The sequence below is a fragment of the Salmo trutta genome, chromosome 17 (genome assembly GCF_901001165.1).
Source record: "Salmo trutta chromosome 17, fSalTru1.1, whole genome shotgun sequence".
Lineage (NCBI taxonomy): Eukaryota > Metazoa > Chordata > Actinopteri > Salmoniformes > Salmonidae > Salmo > Salmo trutta.
This window is the reverse complement of record NC_042973.1, coordinates 28904403-28924954: the sequence shown is the minus strand read 5'-3', so window position 1 is coordinate 28924954 and position 20552 is coordinate 28904403. Positions and strand designations below refer to the sequence as shown.

The following is a 20552-nucleotide window of genomic DNA, read 5'->3' as shown; positions in this document are numbered from 1 at the left end:
TTGTTCCATAACACGACTGCTGGAAGAAAAGGGGATTTCAGACGCAATTAAGGGAAATACTATGGACGTTTACAAACAAGCCCATTTGGCTCTGATCATGGCCTTAATTAAGATCTATTTCATTAAACAAAAATGCCCATTACTTCCCTAGCATAGTATTATATAGCAGTTTTGTCTTAACTGCTTTCATGAAATCAATGGAAGTCTTTTTTCTAGTTTAAGGTGTGTCTGATTTTCATTCTCAATTGCTTGTACTGTTACCTCCCCATGCAGAATAAAATACTTGCTGTCACATTCATCTAGCAATACTCAGATCTAGTGGAAAGACTTGAGGTTTGGAAACATTTGAGCTGCTTCACTCACAAGATGGGTGGGGAAGAACCAGAGGCCATGCTAAATGTAAAGGCATCCGCATGCTTCCCAGCTGAAACAGTTCAGGGAGTGAATTAAAGGAAGTGAATTAAGTACAGGGAGTGAATTTAATAAATAAACGAACATTGAACAAAACAAGAAACACGAGTAGCGTACAGACATGAAAGAGATCAACAGAAACAATAATGCCTGAGAAAAGAACCAAAGGGAGTGACAGATATAGGGGAGGTAATCAGGAACATGATGGAGTTTAGGTGAGTGTCATGAGGCGCAGGTGCGCGTAACGATGGTGACAGGTGTGCGTAATAATGAGTAAACTGGCGACAACGAGCGCCAGAGAGGGGGAGTGGGAGTAGACGTGACATCGTGCATATATTAAGACAACATTTTGTGAATTTTTAGTTTGTTTTGGACTTCGGTGGGGGTTATTTTGGCTGTTCGGGCACAGTAGTTATTTTTCAATAAAGTCTTTGTTGTCGTTCAATGAGAGACGACTCGTTTTCATGCAAAACATTTCATTAAGAAATACTGCACCAAACATCTTAGTTAGATGTGAAATTGTGCAACTAAATTAATTACAGATTTCTTGAGTTATTTTACATTAATTCTGACTATTTTGACGAAGTGTATACCGGCTACGGCGTCTCAAAATGGACAAACAGTACTATTACCATTTTTTTATTGTTTTTCAAGCAAAGGTCTTTTAAGGGAGTAGGTGAGCACATTCATTCAGTTCCGGCTAGGTGCCAGCCGAACTGAAGCATGCTTACACCTTTACAAGCTTGTCAGTGGCCTAGTGGGGATTCTCCTAAATAAACCATGCAAAATCACACCTCTCCATATGGCCACACCACATTCATCATCCCACAGAGTTCAACCGGTAGACCTTAGAATTCTGAGCAAAAGCGAGAAAGACAAAGAGAGCGAGAGAGAGAGAAATGTAATAGGTAGAAATGAGGACTATCCACTTGACGTCAGGAACGGGGGAAAGGATCACTTGCTTTTCACGTACTGTCCTGAGATGACAAATAGAGTGAGAGAGAGAGAGAGAGAGAGAGACTATATCACTAAGTCAATTGTACAACATGTATCACATATAGGCCTCCTAGATTACTCTATGATCAATCACTTTGGCTCCAGTCTAGTACAGTATGTTGTCTATTTTTCCAACCAGCTGTAACAACAACTGCTGATCTGAAGCCATCTCTTACTGGGATTGGATAGCCTACAAGTCAATTCCAGTGAAACAGTAATTTATACACCAAATCATCACTGGTAGCTTCACCATGGTGTTCTATAGTAAGTAGAGGTCTTAAAAAATTCTACATGGAACAAACTATGCTCAAAATAGTACCTGAGTTGTAACATTTGTATAAAAACAGGAGAGTTAGCAAAGTAAGCAGATATACCAATGAAGTTGTTTATGCAGTCTGACAGCCTTTTTAGGAGAAACTGTAGCATCTTGTGTATACATGCTAACTGGCCTGTTGTGAATCAAATGAATACTGTGCATGTGCTGTTTCAAGTGTTTCCTTAGAAACAGCGAGTGTTGTCTCCTCATAGCAACAACATCATCATTGCTCTCACTACAGGAAACCTCATAGAGGAAACTCAGTTAGTGAAATCACCTCCAGGAGATGACGGTTAGGGTGAGTCCACAACCACTCACAGGCTAAAAGTTTCCACCTCTCTTAAACCTGTATATAGCCATAATATTACATTTGAAATCTCTCTATTCCTTTGGAACTTTTGTGAGTGTAATGTTTACTGTTTATTTTTGATTGTTTATTTAACTTTTGTTTATTATCTATTTCACTTGCTTTGGCAATGTAAACATATGTTTCCCATGCAAATAAAGCCCTTTGAATAAAGCCCTGAGAAAGAGAAGTAGATGGGGGCTGCCTGCTTGTCCTCTGTTGCAGAGGGGTAGGCTCATGTGGTGCACCTTCCTGCATGGAGAGAGGAACACGGCGTGTTTTTGCTCAACCTCAGAGTGAGATTCTTTTCTGACAGCTCAAAACAAATAAAACCTCTCCTAGACCTGAGTATCTGGCCATCTCATGTCTTCCAGATAAGACTCCCTTGGAGCCCCAGATACAGTACTAAGAAGATCTTCTGTTCATTGCTATTTCCCTCATCTGGAACGGTTAAACCAGCAAGATGACAATAACATTTTCTCAATACAGGGTATTAAAACTGTCAGACGCACAGAACACGTGGTCCTTGAAAGGTTGAAATATGTTAGGTTCATGACATGTACTGTGCACCAGATGTAGGATTGTTGAGTGTGATTACCAAGGAGACTGTACTGTGTTTCTGTAAGCACTCAGAGGCGGAGAGTTTGGTGGAAACTTTTAGCCTGTGAGTGGTTGTGGTCTAACCGTCATCCCCTGGAAGGTAATTTCCCTAACTGAGTTTTCTCTATGAGGTTTTCTGTAGTGAGAGCAATGATGGTGTTGTGTTGTTGCTATGAGGAGACAACACTCGCTGTTTCTAAGGAAACGCTTGAAACAGCACATGCACAGTATTCATTTGATTCACAACAGGCCAGTTAGCATGTATACACAAGATGCTACAGTTTCTCCTAAAAAAAAGGCTGTCAGACTGCATAAACAACTTCATTGGTATATCTGCTTACTTTGCTAACTCTCCTGTTTTTATACAAATGTTACAACTCAGGTACTATTTTGAGCATAGTTTGTTCCATGTAGAATTTTTTAAGACCTCTACTTACTATAGAACACCATGGTGAAGCTACCAGTGATGATTTGGTGTATAAATTACTGTTTCACTGGAATTGACTTGTAGGCTATCCAATCCCAGTAAGAGATGGCTTCAGATCAGCAGTTGTTGTTACAGCTGGTTGGAGAAATAGACAACATACTGTACTAGACTGGAGCCAAAGTGATTGATCATAGAGTAATCTAGGAGGCCTATATGTGATACATGTTGTACAATTGACTTAGTGATATAGTCACTCTGGAACAGGAAAAAGATCCTGCTGTACAATAGTGCTTTAGGGATACGTGCACACAGTAGCTCCCACTATGCACAGACGTCAGTTCAATGTCTAGGTTTCATTTGTATTTGGTTGAGTTGTCAACTAAGGTGATTTCAACGTGAAATCAACAAAAAATTTCACCATGTCATTGGATTTAGGTTAAAAGTTGGTGAAAAAAACACAAAATTCCCATATGTTGATGACTTTTTGCAAATCCAATTAGTTTTCCACATTGATTCAATGTTATCACATAGATCTTTTGGGTTGAAATGGAAACAATGTTGATTCAACCAGTTTTTGCCAAGTGTGCTGTATCTATATTTGCCTTCAACCAACAGACCACGTTGGCCTTACCTCCAACCTTCCAGACAACCAGGGTTTGCCTTAGGTCTCAGGAAGAAGCAATATATTTTCGTTCCAGCTTGAAAACCGTAAAGCGAACACACCAGACTCCCCTCTCTTCATCCAGACAAAGTTACCTGATTTTTCCTGTGTTATGACAGGAAAAGTGTGCAGTACTTTATTGCTGTGCATTGCCTTGCGTAAAATAAACATAGTCATTTATTGAGAGGATAACCTTATAAGCAGCAAAGTGAAACACATAGCCTGTGGGATATAATGAATAGGTGGGCAGTATGGTGGTGTGGTCAGGAAGCAGGGACTCATTGTCACTGTTCACAGGGATGTACATTATATACAGCTTTGATCTGAGCCAGTGTAATTAAGTGAATGATGAAACTGACTCGTTCATTGGCTGCTTGAGGTGTATGCGTAACATCTGCCATGCTGACTGTAGCTGTGGTTCCTATCGGCAGCAGTGCTAAGGCCGACCCGGAGCCAGCACGGGCTAATGTCAGGTGGCTGTTCAACTTAATGGGGCTCCCGCTCCCTACCTCCGCCACCTCACTTTAATGGAGCACAACTGCAAAGGGAGCTGGGATAGCAAGGAGTGCTACTGCTTTTGAGTATCTCTGAATCATCCTAATTAGTCAAGCAGCTAGGGCCTAATGCCACACCCGCTGCTTAAGTGTTTTCAGTACTTGCTAGAGAGCATTGTTTCATGATAATCAAGGACATTTGTTCTTTGTTTCAAAATTTTCTAATTTAATTCCAGTAAACACATTGCTCGATTGAAACATTTTAAGGCTTAAACCCATAATGCATATTACATGTTTTGGGATTAAAAGACTTCTTACTATCTGTAACTTATTATTAGTAAACATTTTATTTTATTATTTGAAACAATAGAAGTGTATAATGTGACTACTACCATGCATTAGTGGGAAAGGTGAAACACACTCTGCAAACATACTGTATTTTGTACAGACCTGATGAAAATGAAAGAACCACACTTCTATCTTCTGACATTTACAGTATCTATGTTTTTTTGGCTGTGAATCGACTTGTGTTAGTTGAAGTGCTGCCTGTCTACCCACCTCCCATTGTCTGTCTGTCTGTCTGTCTGTCTGTCTGTCTGTCTGTCTGTCTGTCTGTCAGGCATTTCAAACAGCGTCTGCCAAAGCTCAGCATTATGCTAAGCAGGATTTTATTTCAGGAATGACATGACCATGGGCTTTGAGCCTCCCCAGCACAAGACCCGACTGGCCTGTGCCTGAGCCTAAGCCAGAGCAGGACTGAGGGGGATCAGCAGGAGGCTCTGGCGAGTGTCCGTTGGTCCAGGAGCATCCTTCTGCTCGTACCCAAGTTATCCATAATATCCAATGCCCTGTATAGCACTGGCTCACTAACACATTCAAATGTGTTTTTATGTTCCACTTTGAATGAATCAATTTACACTAAATGAGATGTGTTGAAAGGTGAAACAGGATATTTGGAGGCCAAATAGAGCCTCCCTGGTCCTCATGAGCTCTGGCCCTTTGTCTTCCCCTGTCTGTCTGACTCCCTGTGCCAGGCTCTCACTCTCTGACAATCAGCACTTTAATGAGGATTTGTGGTCACACAGTGTTGCTCCAGCTGGCCACGCTGTTAGACTCAGGCTTTTTTGGAGTAGGTTTATTTTAGTAGGTCAACTGAATCTTTTTCATGATGTATGTAGCTAGCGCAAGTATATATTTCTCTCCTTATTGTATGGCATCATCAGTGGTTTGATGATTGTCAAGATCTGGCTAGTTAGGATCAGAGATGATACACATATTCAAGTGCAGTTCAATTCATCTTCCTTAACGCTGATACATTTGTTTTGCATAATTATTTACATAGCATGCATTAAAAAAATACGCTCTGAGCTTGCCTCATGCTGCCCTCTGGAAAAGGCTGTGGATTAGTGAACAAGGTGCGACACCTTGTGGTTAAATTAAGAATTGTTACATTTCACCCAGGAACTGGTGATAACTTGTCCATACCTGTGTTGTCTACTGAACTAATCTCTCCATGTCATCCCAGGGATCGTCTTTTCTACTCTGGTGTTTGGACCTGCCTGTGGTTTCCTCCTGGGGTCCCTCTGCACCAAGTTCTATGTGGACTTTGTCTTCATCGACACTAGTAAGTCACTGGGAAATACAACCTACCTCACCTCACACCAATACTGTGGAAAAAAACACAAACAGAGCACAGACAATACAAAAACTGCATTCATTAAGAACTAGCAATGCATGGAACTTCCTTCCATCTCATATTGCTCAAATAAACAGCAAACCTGGTTTCAAAAAACAGATAAAGCAACGCCTCACAGCACAACGCCTCTCCCCTATTTGACCAAGATGGTTTTTGTGTATGCATTGATATGTAGGTTACGTGTGCCTTTAAAAAAATGTATGTAGTACTGTCCTTGAGCTGTTCTAGTCTATTGATGTTCTGTATTATGTCATTCTGTATTATGTTTCATGTTTTGTGTGGACCCCAGGAAGAGTAGCTGCTGCTTTTGCAACAGCTAATGGAGATCCTAATAAAATACCAAATACCAAATAATTAGAGCTAAGTAGTGTGTTATTCAAGGTTAACCAAAATAACATTAATCTGTAAAATGATTATGGGGAAATCACTGTAATGTGTGTTTGATGTTAACAATGCTTGTATGTGTTTTTTTCTGTCCCTCTCCACAGGTAAGCTGGACATTACCTCTGATGACCCTCGGTGGATCGGAGCCTGGTGGGGGGGCTTCCTCCTGTGTGGTGCCTTACTCTTCTTCTCATCCCTCTTCATGTTTGGCTTCCCCCAAACCCTGTCAGACCGAGAGAAGGACAGTGACGGTGGAGGGGAGAGTGAGCAGGCCATGCTCCCCTCTACCTCTCTGCCCCTGGACTATAATGAGATGCCCAAGTCCAGCAACGGGGTGGGACGCAACAACCATGAGCCCATCAATGGTCCCACCTGCTTTCAGCAGCTCAGAGGTGAGAATTGTTTTCTGTCCCTTTATAGTACAGTCGTGGCCAAAAGTTTTGAGAATGACACAAATATTAATTTTCACAAAGTTTGCTGCTTCAGTGTCTTTAGATATTTTTGTCAGATGTTACTATGGAATACTGAAGTATAATTTCAAGCATTTTATAAGTGTCAAAGGCTTTTATTGACAATTACATGAAGTTGATGCAAAGAGTCAATATTTGCAGTGTTGACCCTTCTTTTTCAAGACCTCTGCTTTCTGTCCTGGCATGCTGTCAATTAACTTCTGGGCCACATCCTGATTGATGGCAACCCATTCTTGCATAATCAATGCTTGGAGTTTGTCAGAATTTGTGGGGTTTTGTTTGTCCACCCGCCTCTTTTATTTTTTACATTTTTATTTAACCTTTATTTAACCAGGAAGGGCTCATTGAGATTTAAAATCTCTTTTTCAAGAGCGTCCTGGCCAAGATAGGCAGCAACAAGTCATTACAAAAATTACAGACAAACAACATGAAAAACTACAAGTCATCTCTTGAGGATTGACCACAAGTTCTCAATGGGATTAAGGTCTGGGGAGTTTCCTGGCCATGGACCCAAAATATTGATGTTTTGCTCCCCGAGCCACTTAGTTATCACTTTTGCCTTATGGCAAGGTGCTCCACCATGCTGGAAAAGGCATTGTTCGTCACCAAACTGTTCCTGGATGGTTGGGAGAAGTTGCTCACGGAGGATGTGTTGGTACCATTCTTTATTCATGGCTGCGTTCTTAGGCAAAATTGTGAGTGAGCCCACGCCCTTGGCTGAGAAGCAACCCCACACATTAATGGTCTCAGGATGCTTTACTGTTGGCATGACACAGGACTGATGGTAGCGCTCACCTTGTCTTCTCCGGATAAGCTTTTTTCCGGATGCCCCAAACAATCAGAAAGGGGATTCATCAGAGAAAATGACTTTACCCCAGTACTCAGCAGTCCAATCCCTGTACCTTTTGCAGAATATCAGTCTGTCCCTGATGTTTGTCCTAGAGAGAAGGTGCTTCTTTGCTACCCTTCTTGACACCAGGCCATCCTCCAAAAGTCTTCGCCTCACCGTGCGTGCAGATGCACTTACACTTGCCTGCTGCCATTCCCGAGCAAGCTCTGTACTAGTGGTGCCCCGATCCCGCAGCTGAATCAACTTTAGGAGACGGTCGTGGCGATTGCTGGACTTTCTTGGGCGCCCTGAAGCCTTCTTCACAACAATTGAACCACTCTCCTTGAAGTTCTTGATGATCTGATAAATGGTTGATTTAGGTGCAATCTTACTGGCAGCAATATCCTTGCCTGTGAAGCCCTTTTTGTGCAAAGCAATGATGACGGCACGTGTTTCCTTGCAGGTAACCACGGCTGACAGAGGAAGAGCAATCATTACAAGCACCACCCTCCTTTTGAAGCTTCCGGTCTGTTATTCGAACTCAATCAGCATGACAGAGTGATCTCCAGCCTTGTCCTCGTCAACACTCACACCTGTGTTAACAAGAGAATCACTGACATGATGTCAGAGCTGGACCTTTTGTGGCAGGGCTGAAATGCAGTGGAAATGTTTTTTGGGGATTCAATTCATTTGCATGGCAAAGAGGGACTTTGCAATTAATTGCAATTCATCTGATCACTCTTCATAACATTCTGGAGCATATGCAAATTGCCATCATACAAACTGAGGCAGCAGACTTTGTGAAAATTAATATTTCTGTCATTCTCAAAACTTTCGGCCACGACTGTACATGTAGTATTTGTGCAGTTAAATTAACACTTGTTATGCTATTGTATATACCGTATCACATCACTAATACTCCATCTCTATCCAACCATGATTTGTTTGGCTATTATGTGCCCACACATAGTTCTATACAATACTCATGTCAATGGTGGAGCATTCTGTATAAGACCAAATAAACATAATGTAGTCCCCACAAACTATGTATGAATTTAACACTCGTGCAAGAGAGTAGACACTAAATTGGAACGTTTACCCCACCAATGTTGGGGTAAATATCTGAGTATATGCTTGTATGGATGTCACCAATCAACTGCATTACACGTAAAAACAGCTTTAACTAGCACCAACGATTCTATATGGCTAGCCAGTCTACCAGCTTAAAGGAACGGGAGTTAGCATTTAGCAGACTTTTTTATAATCCTGAAAAGGACAACTTGTAAATATTATGCAGCAAAAAAAGCAATATATATTAAAATCGGATTTTAATAACCACATTGTGGGCTTGTTAGAACACATAAATCATCACGGATTTTACTAATGTCGATTTTTTGAATGCCTGCCAATGATGGTGTCCTTGCTCTTTCCCCCATGGTCTGCGTTTCATTGATCTCTTTACCGCTATCACGGTTGTCGAAAGGAGGAGCGGACCAAAGTGCAACGTGTGTGTCGTTCCACATTTTATTTTCACTGTGAAACTATGCAACACATAAACTAAAGAACGAAAACAACAAACCGTGACGCAGAGTTGAAACATATTCAAACTCAAAAACAATCTCCCACAAACCCAGGTGGAAAAAAAAAACCTACTTAAGTATGATCTCCAATTAGAGACAACGAGGACCAGCTGCCTCTAATTGGAGATCACCCCAAACAAAACCCCAACATAGAAATACAAAACTAGAACCTGACAACATAGAAATAGAAAACATAAGGAAAAAACCCTGTCACGCCCTGACCTACTCTACCATAGAAAATAACATCTTTCTATGGTCAGGGCGTGTTTTTTCCACAATAAAGATTTTAAAAAACTTAGTTTCAGATGCTGTTTTTTAAAGTGTAGACCAGGGCTCTCCAACCCTGTTCCTGGAGAGCTACCGTCCTGTAGGTTTTCACTCCAACCATAATCGAGCCCACATGGTTCTAATAATTAGCTAGTTGACAAGCTGAATCAGGTTAGTTACAACTGGGGTTGGAGCGAAAATCCACAGGAGGGTAGCTCTCTTGGAACAGGGTTGGAGAGCCCTTGTATAGACTATTCTCTGATAAGCCATCGGGGGTAGTGTATGATCAATGCTGTCTGTTATGAGAAAATGAAGGGAATTAAATCCTCTGCTTCCACAGATACTATTTAGCTTGTTGCTAAATATGAAGAAAGACAAATATGCATTCCACATGATATTACAAAATGTTTTCAGATTTTGATTTTACCCTTACACCAGTTAAATTATAACTGGCAGAATATTTTTTTCTAAAATATATCAGAAATAGCAAGCGATAGTTAGACTTGTTAGCAGTTGTCTGTGTCCATGTGGCACTTTGAAATTAAGCATCTCTTCATCTTCTCTTCTCAGTGATCCCTAAGGTTACCAAGCACCTTCTGTCAAACCCGGTGTTCACTTGCATCACTCTGGCGGCCTGTATGGAGATCGGTGTGGTGGCTGGCTTCGCTGCCTTCCTGGGGAAGTACTTGGAGCAGCAGTTTAACCTCACCACCTCCTCAGCCAATCAACTACTAGGTGAGGGCCAGTGGCAAGCACATGCATGACACACACACACATACACACAGCCCCAAACCCCCTGGTGCAACACAGTACACAGGGAGCAGTACAGTGTGAAGCATCAGTACAGTATATGAGAAGGTGAAAAGGTTAACATATGGCGGTATAAACTCTCTTCAGGAATGACGGCCATCCCCTGTGCTTGTCTGGGGATATTCCTGGGGGGGCTTCTGGTCAAAAAGCTGAACCTCTCAGCGCTGGGGGCCATTCGCATGGCAATGCTGGTCAACCTGATCTCCACCGCCTGCTACGTCTCCTTCCTCTTCCTTGGCTGTGACACAGGGCCTGTCGCTGGGGTGACCGTCGCCTATGGCAACGAGTAAGAACAGCCTGTACCTACACCACTGGTTTAGCATATGTAATAGCAGTGCTTCTGTTGGGGGAAGGGTGTTTGATGAAAGTGGGAACAAGGTCAGCCACACACTGACTACAGAAACATTAGTCAATATACAAGTTACTTAAAATCTGTTTGGAAATAGCGCTCTCACTGATTTCTGAGATAATAGCTGAGATAATAACTTATGCTGTCTAGTTCCACAGAAATGTGATTTCCACCATTTAAAACCTGCTCAATTAGATACATAGTAGCTGCAGAAACTTTCAGGAACATTTATGTTCTGTTTATTCCTTTCTGATATGTACACAGCATAGTCTAAACAGCTTTCTCTATCTCTTTCGCTCTCGCGCTCTCCAGGACACTGCGGGTGGGCGAGAAACCAGAGGTCCCCTGCATGAGTAACTGTAACTGCTACACCTCATCAGTCAGCCCAGTGTGCGGCTCCAACGGAGTCACCTATCTGTCCTCCTGCTTCGCAGGCTGCACTACAACAGTAAGTACAGGCATCTACCCTGGAAGGCTTCCAGTCAGGGTTTTAAATGACTTTTGAGCATTTGAATAATAGAATACACAAGGTGTGATTTAGAAATGTGGTTGTGCATCAGTAGTTTTTCTCTTGTTATGTCAGTCACTAACAGTCACTCAATTAGCCATGTCAGCTAACAAATTTTAGATCGAAAAGTTAGTCTTGCCAGCTATCTAAACCTGTAGTCATTATTAGCCTTCCCTGTAGCTCAGTTGGTAGAGCATGGTGTTCGCAACACCAGGGTTGTGGGTTCGATTCCCACGGGGGGCCAGCACAGAAAAAAAAAAATGTATGATATATATGAAATTGTATGAAATGTATGCATTCACTACTGTAAGTCGCTCTGGATAAGAGCGTCTGCTAAATGACATAAATGTAAATTATGGCCGAATACCAACCGGGCCCTATTGATTTTGTTAGTCACTCTCACTCAGATATCATATTAACATGGCATAAGTCCTGGCAAAATGTGTAGAATTGCAGGAAATTAGCTTTAAAACTGCAAACATGTCTCCACTTCATGGTAAAATGGATACAATTGTAGGAAATTAGCTACAAAGCTGAAGGAAAATTATCTCTGCCCCATGGCAAAATCAGTAGAATTGCATGAGATTTTTGTGTAAAATTGCCCAATTTCTCTCCACCCCATGCCAAAATGCATACAAATGCAGCACTTGTTCTATGCCTCATGGCAAAATTGCAGGAAATTTACTTACAAACACAAAACAAATTGGCCAACCAAATCTTGCTTAGGGCACCCAAAAGGCTAGGGCCAACCCTGGCTACTGGTATAATGCATTTAGGTAAGAGAGTTAAGTAGTTTAACTGCACAAATACAGTACCAGTCAAAAGTTTAGACACACCTACTAGTTCAATGTTTTTTATTTATTTTACTATTTTCTATTGTAGAATACTAGTGAGGACATCAAAACTATGAAATAACACATATGGAATCATGTAACCAAAAAAGTGTTCAACAAATCAATATATATTTTATATGTGAGATTCTTCAAAGAAGCCACGCTTTGCCTTGATGACAGTTTTGCACACTCTTGGCATTCTCTCAACCAGCTTCTCCTGGAATGCTTTTCCAACAGTCTTTAAGGCATTCCCACATATGCTGAGCACTTGTTGGCTGCTTTTCCTTCACTCTGCGGTCCAACTCTTCCCAAACCATCTCAATTGGGTTGAGGTCTGGTGATTGTGCATGCCAGGTCTTCTGATGGAGCACTCCATCACTCTCCTTCTTGGTCAAATAGCCCTTACACAGCCTGGAGGTGTGTTGGTCATTGTCCTGTTGAAAAACAAATGATAGTCCCACTAAGCGCAAACCAGATGGAATGGCATATTACTGCAGAATGCTGTGGTAGCCATGCTGGTTAAGTGTGCCTTGAAATGTAAATAAATCACAGACAGTGTCACCAGCAAAGCACCCCCACACCATCACACATCCTCCTCCATGCTTCTCGGTGGGAACCACACATGCGGAGATAATACGTTCACCTACTCTGCATCTCACAAAGACACAGCGGTTCTGAAATTTGGACTCATCAGACCAAAGGATAGATTTCCACCGGTCTAATGTCCATTGCTCGTGTTTCTTGGCCCAAGCAATTCTTATTATTGGTGTCCTTTAGTAGTGGTTTCTTTGCAGCAATTCGACCATGAAGGCCTTATTCACGCAGTCTCCTCTGAACAGTTGATGTTGAGATGTGTCTGTTACTTGAACTCTGTGAAGCATTTATTTGGGCTGCAATTTCTGAGGTGCAGTTAACTCTAATGAACTTATCCTCTGCAGCAGAGGGAACTCTGAGTCTTCCTTTCCTGTGGGGGTCCTCATGAGAACCAGTTTTATTATAGCGCTTGATCTTTTTTGCGATTGCACTTGAAGAAACTTTCAAAGTTCTTTACATTTTCAGAATTGACTGACCTTCATGTCTCAAAGTAATGATGGACTGTCATTTCTCTTTGCTTATTTGAGCTGTTATTGCCATGAAATGGACTTGGTCTTTTACGAAATAGGGCTATTTTCTGTACACCACCCTTACCTTGTCACAACACAACTGATTGGCTCAAACGAATTAAGAAGGAAAGGAATTCCACAAATAAACTTTATCAAGGCATACTTGTTAATTGAAATGCATTTCAGGTGATTACCTCATGAAGCTGGTTAAGAGAATGACAAGAGTGTGCAAAGCTGTCATCAAGGGAAAGGGTGGCTACTTTGAAGAATCTCAAATATAACATATATTTTGATTTGTTTAACACTTTATTGGTTATTTCATAGTTTTGATCTCTTCACTATTATTCCACAATGTAGAAAATTGTAAAAAAAAAAAAAAAAAAACCTTGAATGAGTAGGTGTGTCCAAACTTTTGACTGGTACTGGAGATTGGTTGCACAAATCAGTTGACTGCTTGTGTGGGGAAGGATGTGGGTACACAGACCCGCGAGCCACTACGGTCCCTTATGAGTTCAGATCTTTTGTGCTCCCCACCCCTATCAAAGTGGCCCATCCCTGGGCTATATGGTCTTCATTGTTACACCTTGCTCTGTAGTCAGATGCTTATCCCTGTGCAATGAACCGAAGTCCCAACAACCTACCTATAGAGTGATGGGAGACTGTTTTGTTGTCTCTGTGTTAATCTGGTTTATTGTCACATAATGTAAGACAGTAATACTAATGCAGATGCATCTATTCTCCTGTCTTCAGAATCTGACAGGGTGTACATGTATATCCAGTGACAGCGAGATGGCCACAGCTGTCCCAGGGAAGTGTCCCAGTCCAGGCTGCCAGGAGGCCTTCCTCACCTTCCTCTGTGTCATCTGTGCCTGCTGCATGATCGGCTCCATGGCTCAAACACCCTCCGTCATCATCCTCATCAGGTAACCCCACTGGCACTCACCTTACCACCATGCTATAACTTTCCCAGTAGAACCCAGTCAACATGTAGAGACGGTTTACATTACTCAGAGACAGCTCTCTCTTTCTTGTGTGTAACAAATACTGTTGTCTCCTCTTCCTAGGACTGTGAGCCCTGAGCTGAAATCATATGCTCTTGGAGTTTTGTTTCTCTTGCTGCGACTACTTGGTAAGTTACAGTAATGTTAGACTTGCATCTGAACTAGTCAGGTTGCACTATTACATTATTTGGTTTATAAATCAAACATACTGAAGTTTCAGATGCTACAGTATTGATTTCTCCAGCTGTAATCCTCTCCACACCTGTTCTGTAGGATTCATCCCCCCTCCTCTGATCTTTGGTGCTGGGATTGACTCAACATGCCTTTTCTGGAGTACAGAGTGTGGGGATAAGGGAGCCTGCCTGCTGTACGACAATATCGCCTACAGACATCTGTATGTGAGCCTGGCCATTGGTCTTAAGGTCACCGCCTTCATTCTGTACACCACTACCTGGTACTGTTTACGCAAGAACTATAAGAAATACATCAAAAATCACGAGGGCTATACGACACCAACCGAACTGTTCCCCTCCAGTCTCACAATGGACAACATGAAGGATGGGAGTCAGAACCCAAACAGGACAAAGTTTATATACAACCTGGAGGACCATGAGTGGTGCGAAAATATGGAGTCGGTTTTATAGTTTCTGAACCATCAAGAGGACTATCTGCTACCTTCATAATTCTCTTGAAGGATTATCGTCTTTCTGTCTTTATTTATTAAATGATAGAACGTTTTTTATCTGAAGTCCTATTCAGGCCCTGGAAGACTGTTGCTGCTCTCTTCTCCAAATTGGTAACTTTTGATAGAGGCCATTTTGTTTGTAGAGGTGTTATCAGCGAGGATGTCGTCCAGTGCCAGTGAACTCTGTTGTGATTGTTAGTAGAAGACAACTACTGTCTGGTTCTGTCCTGCTCATAGGTGATTAGATGGTCAATATTATACTACTGTGGGCGCCATACTCGCTTGAGTATAACATGGATCCAGTCAGTGAAAATGACAGGTCCTGTTAGGTCAGTATTACTATGTGTTACATCTCGTTCCGCCAGGGAACTAATATATAAGTGTAAATGATTTGGTGTTGTGTAATTTACGTTTTATTTTGATGAAACGAACAGAGCACTTTCTCATGTACTCTATATAGTAGAGGAAGTAGAACGCTTATATAGGATGATAGTCTGAAGTTACTGTATGCTTTCAGTGTCAGAATGCAGTTCAGTGGAGGTAGCTGAAATGGTGTTAATGTCAGCATACATTGTACAAAAACAGTACTCTTGCTGGAACAGAAACACTGTTTTTGACTATGAACATAGAATACAGTTTGTCTTTCTATGGGTTATATTATATTATTCATATCCATTTCTATCATTGTGAAAGAGATACTGTATATCTGTCTTTTTGCAGACTCATTTCTGAAGAGTCTTCAACTTGTAAACATTTCTCTGCTTTTTATTTGCCTAGTTTATTAAACCCTAATATTTTTTAATATGAGGGATTACTAGATAAGAATATTTTTTTTGGGGGGGGGCTTTTGGACCATAGTGGAAAAGCAAAGATTGGTAAATCAACAAGTATTTTTGTGTGTGTTATAATGACATACCATATCTCTTCAAGCTAAACCATGAATATTAAAGTTTATATATTTGTACTTGTGAGGTTCAGAATGTTTTATTAGAGTTAACTAAACTGAGATGATAATATAATAATTTGATATTTAATTATTAAAACCTTTTTGTTGCATCACATATCAGATGGGAGCCAATGTCATAACAAGAAAGGAATAAGAAACAAACAATGAACAAGAGCAAAGCAAACTAAAACAGGGCTTTTCATAGGGCAGAGTAACACTGCTTGTTGCTTTAGGCATGCAGAATCTGCATGTGAAGTCTAACAAAAGGTACTTGGAGTAATTTACGTGCAATGGCTGATAATCCTACAAGGTAATAGGCATTCTTATTTTGTTATCCCTTGACATATTTATTTGAAAACCCTCAAGGCTTGATGGCACATCGAACTTCTTATTTTCCGGTTTCTCTACAGTTAAAGTTTTGGCATTGTCCCTTTTCTTACACTTTTTTGTATGGCAATATATCATTTATTTTACTCTGGAAATAAAATATTTTTCAGAAAATAAACCAGACATGGTGTCATTTTCACTTTATTTCTTTACAGAGAAAATGTATGTACTGACATGCACTGTACGCGTAGGCAGAGAAATGAATGATCTGTATATTTAATATGTGTCTAAAGCACTCAGAAATCAGCCCTCTTTATTCTGATGTCCAGGTCCTAAAATGATTAAAATACAGGTGTAGTGATTGATTTCAGTTTGTCAGAATATATTTAATAGCTTCCCAGAGCATATGTATGACCTATTGGTACTTTGTACTTGATGTATGCTGAGTGTCTTTTGAAAATGTGAATGGACAACTGCACAGTGCTTTTATCTGATCAGCTTGGTAAATAGATTAGAGTTATTATTGATATGGCTTAGATTCTATTTTGAGCCATTGCAGATGAACTGAGTTAACACTGGTGGAGGGGAAGAGAATGCAAGGCAGGAGGCTTAGAGCTAATCATCACTATGCACACTCCAAAAGGTTTCTTTGGCTGTCCCCATAGGAGAACCTTTTTTGGTTCCACGTAGAACCCTACGTTAAACCCAAAAGGGTTCTACCTGGAACCAAAAATGCTTATTCAAAGGGTTCTCCTATGTGGACAGCCAAAGAACCATTTTAGATTCTAGATCACACGAGGTTAGTGGCACCTTAATTTGGGAGGACGGGCTCATAGTAATGGCTGGAACGCTATAAATAGTATGGTGTCGAACTCACCAAACATGTTTTCCATGTGTTTGATACCATTCCATCCACTCCATTCCAGACACTATTATGAACCCTCCCCTCAGCAGCCTCCTGTGTTCTAGATAGCGTATTTTTTAAAAGTGTAGCCATCAGAGCGTTTGGCAAAACAGTAGGACAGACACAGACAGGATCTATCAGCCCACCTGACTCTCCACTCCTCTGGCTGGAGGAAACAGGACAAATAGTCTTCACCTCCCTCTACGTTTAAGTTGGAGACTTTCCATGTGTCCCGTGTGTGCAGGATTGTGCCTCTATCTTTAAAGCAGAAAAACATTGTGCTACAAAATGGCCTCACAATTTCAGTGTGTGCATGTTAATAGTTCTTCTTTGATAGCCCTTATTTGATAGCCCTTGATAATGAAAATAATAACAGAGGAAGTCGTAGAACATTGCAAAGATTGTAACATTATGGGATGTGTTTGATGACGCTTTCTCACACACACACACACACACACACACACACACACACACACACACACACACACACACACACATATAGATAAACAAAGCAAAATGATATGCCTGGTTTGATTTTGCAGCATCTTGAGACTGACATTCAATTATTGGTGATTTATCAAGGATGTATTATGCTTTCCCTCTGTTTCCTGTCTTTCTCTCCTTAGAATCAAATATTTCTTGCAGCCCTAATGCATTTTTAGATTAATCTGTATATTGCAAATCTGAAAGCACTTTTTCTACATGTTGAAGTGTTACAGCCTTATTCTGTGTTACAGCCTTAATGGATTAAATAAATAAAACATCGTCAGCAATACCTCAACATCTACACACAATACCACATAATGACAAAGCGAAAACAGGTTTTTAGACATTTTTACTGTATTAAAAATAAAAAACAGAAATAAGTATTCAGACCCTTTGCACTGAGAATCGAAATTGAGCTCAGGTGCATCCTATTTCCATTGATCAACTTGAGATGTTTCTACAACTTGATTGGAGTCCACCTGTGGTAAATTAAATTGATTGGACATTATTTGGAAAGAAACATACCTGTCTATATAAGGTCCCACATTTGACAGTGCATGTCAGAGCAAAAACCATGCCATGAGGTCGAAGGAATTGTCCGTAGAGCACAGAGACAGGACTGTGTCGAGGCACAGACCTGGGGAAGGGTACCAAAACAATTCTGAAGCATTGAAGGTCGCCAAGAACACAGTGGCTTCCATCATTCTTAAATGGAAGACATTCGGAACCACCAAGACAAACTGAGCAATCTGGTGAGAAGGGCCTTGGTTAGGGAGGTGACAATCAGGCCTTTATGGTAGAGTGGCTAGAAGGAAGCCACTCCTCAGTAAAAGGCACATGACAGCATCTAAAGGACTCTCAGAACATGGGAAACAAGATTCTCTGGTCTGATGAAACCAAGATTGAACTCTTTGGCCTGAATGCCAAGTGCCACATCTGGAGGAAACCTGGCACCATCCCTATGGTGAAACAGGGTGGTGGCAGCATCATGCTGTGGGGATGTTTTTCTGCGGAAGGACTGGGAGACTAGTCAGGATCGAGAGAAAGATGGACGGAGCAAAGTACATAGAGATCCTTGATGAAAACCTGCTCCAGAGCGCTCAGGACCTCAGACTGTGGAGAAGGTTTACCTTCCAACAGGACAATGACCCTAAGCACACAGCCAAGACAACGCAGGAGTGGCTTCGGGACAAGTCTCTGAATGTCCTTGAGTGGCCCAGCCAGAGCCCGGTAACATCAAAAGGTTGAATAATGAAACAGTATTTCTGTATTCCAAACATTTGGAATGGTCTGTGGGTATTTAAAGAACAATCCTGTAGAATTTGTTAATAGTTTGTGATGTAACTAAAGACAGTCTAACAACATAACTGTATCTCTGAATGTATATATTTCCCAGTTGTCAGGGTCACATCCAAATGTGGAGGAACGTATATGTTTAAATATGAAACTATTTGTGAGAAGATGTAATGTGATGTTAGCCTTCTAAATGAGAGAATTGTTTTTCATATGAAGTCTCAACCAAGACAATGGCCATGCCCACATCGGCGTCATGGAACCCCCTTTTCCCAGAAGTGTATAAAACCCACTTCCGACAAAATGTACATTAGGCCAACGAGACCAACAGCGTGAGCTGAGAGGGACATAATGGCTAGAACTCTGAAACTTTCAACAGAGAAGAAGAACATTTCTACAAAACTAAAGACTACACAGGAACATTCAGTCTCTGCAGCTGTTTAAGTAAATTAGTCTGGTAAATGTGAAGGAGAACCAACGGGTGGTACTTTGAAAGATCCATTCTGGAGAATGTTTCCCTATAAAACAATAATATCTATAACAAACACTTCCAGAACAAAGGGAACAAGGGAACAAGCTATAACTAGTTTACAGACAGGCCTATTTAAATTAAGATGACGCCGACAGAGATGGTCGCCTCGCTTCGCGTTCTTAGGAAACTATGCAGTATATTGTTTTTTTATGTATTATTTCTTACATTGTTACCCAGGAAATCTTAAGTCTCATTACATACAGCCGGGGAGAACTATTGGACATAAGAGCAGCATCAACTTACCAACATTACAACCAGGAATACGACTTTCCCGAAACAGATCCTCTCTTCGAACCACCACGAAGTACAATGGATCTAATCCCAGCAGTTGACCGAAAACAGCGGCGATGCAGAAGGGGCACACGGAGCGGTCTTCTGGTCAGGCTTCGTAAACGGGCACGTCGCTCACCACTCCTGAGTATACTACTTGCTAATGTCCAATCTCTTGACAACAAGGTAGACAAAATTCGAGCAAGGGTTGCCTTCCAGAGAGACATTAGAGACTGTAACATTCTTTGTTTCATAGAAACATGGCTCTCTCGGGATATGTTGTTGGAATCGGTCCAGCTACCAGGCTTTTCCATGCATCGCGCCGACAGAGATAAACACTTCTCTGGAAAGAGGAAGGGCGGGGGTGTATGCTTTATAATTAACAACTCATGGTGCGATCATAACAACACAGGAACTCAAGTCCTTCTGCTCACCCGACCTAGAATTCCTTACAATCAAATGCCGGCCATTCTACCTACCAAGAGAATTCTCATCAATTACAGTCACAGCTGTGTACACCCCCCCCCCCTCAAGCGAACACCAAGACGGCCCTCAAGGAACTTCACTCAACTCTATGTAAACTGTAAACTATATACCCGGAGGCTGCATTTATTGTAGCTGTGGATTTTAACAAAGCAAATTTGAGGTCAATGTTACCTAAATTTTAACAGCATATTGATTGCACGACACATAGGGCTAATACTCTCGACCACTGCTACTCTAACCTCCACGATGCATACAAAGCCCTCCCCCGCCCTCCCTTCGGCAAATCCGACCACGACGCCATCTTGATCGTCCCGGCTCATAGGCAGAAACTCAAACAGGATGTAATAGTGACGAGAACCATTCCACGCAGGAAGGACCAATCGGAAGCCACGCTCCAAGATTGTTTTTATCACGCGGACTGGAATATGTTCCAGTCAGCCTCAGAGAACGACATTGATCTATGCGCTGACTCGGTGAGTGCATTTATAAATAAGTGCAATGGAGATGTCGTAACCACTGTGAATATTAAAACCTACCCTAAC

General features: G+C 41.4%; 1 protein-coding gene and 1 non-coding gene across 2 annotated transcripts in view; both read left to right on the top strand.

Moving 5' to 3' along the window:
- The window catches only part of slco3a1a (solute carrier organic anion transporter family member 3A1a), a 54749-nt gene extending 38529 nt beyond the window's left edge, over positions 1-16220 (top strand). Inside the window, exons 3-10 of the mRNA XM_029696398.1 lie at positions 5777-5875; positions 6436-6723; positions 10048-10212; positions 10375-10573; positions 10949-11084; positions 13831-14003; positions 14145-14209; positions 14355-16220. Coding sequence (XP_029552258.1) covers positions 5777-5875; positions 6436-6723; positions 10048-10212; positions 10375-10573; positions 10949-11084; positions 13831-14003; positions 14145-14209; positions 14355-14725 — 1496 coding nt within the window. The 3' untranslated portion in view covers positions 14726-16220. The remainder of the gene's footprint in view (positions 1-5776; positions 5876-6435; positions 6724-10047; positions 10213-10374; positions 10574-10948; positions 11085-13830; positions 14004-14144; positions 14210-14354) is intronic.
- trnaa-cgc (transfer RNA alanine (anticodon CGC)) lies at positions 11312-11387 on the top strand. The gene has a single exon. It is a non-coding gene; the product is annotated as a tRNA-Ala (tRNA).
- Positions 16221-20552: the final 4332 nt, after the last annotated feature.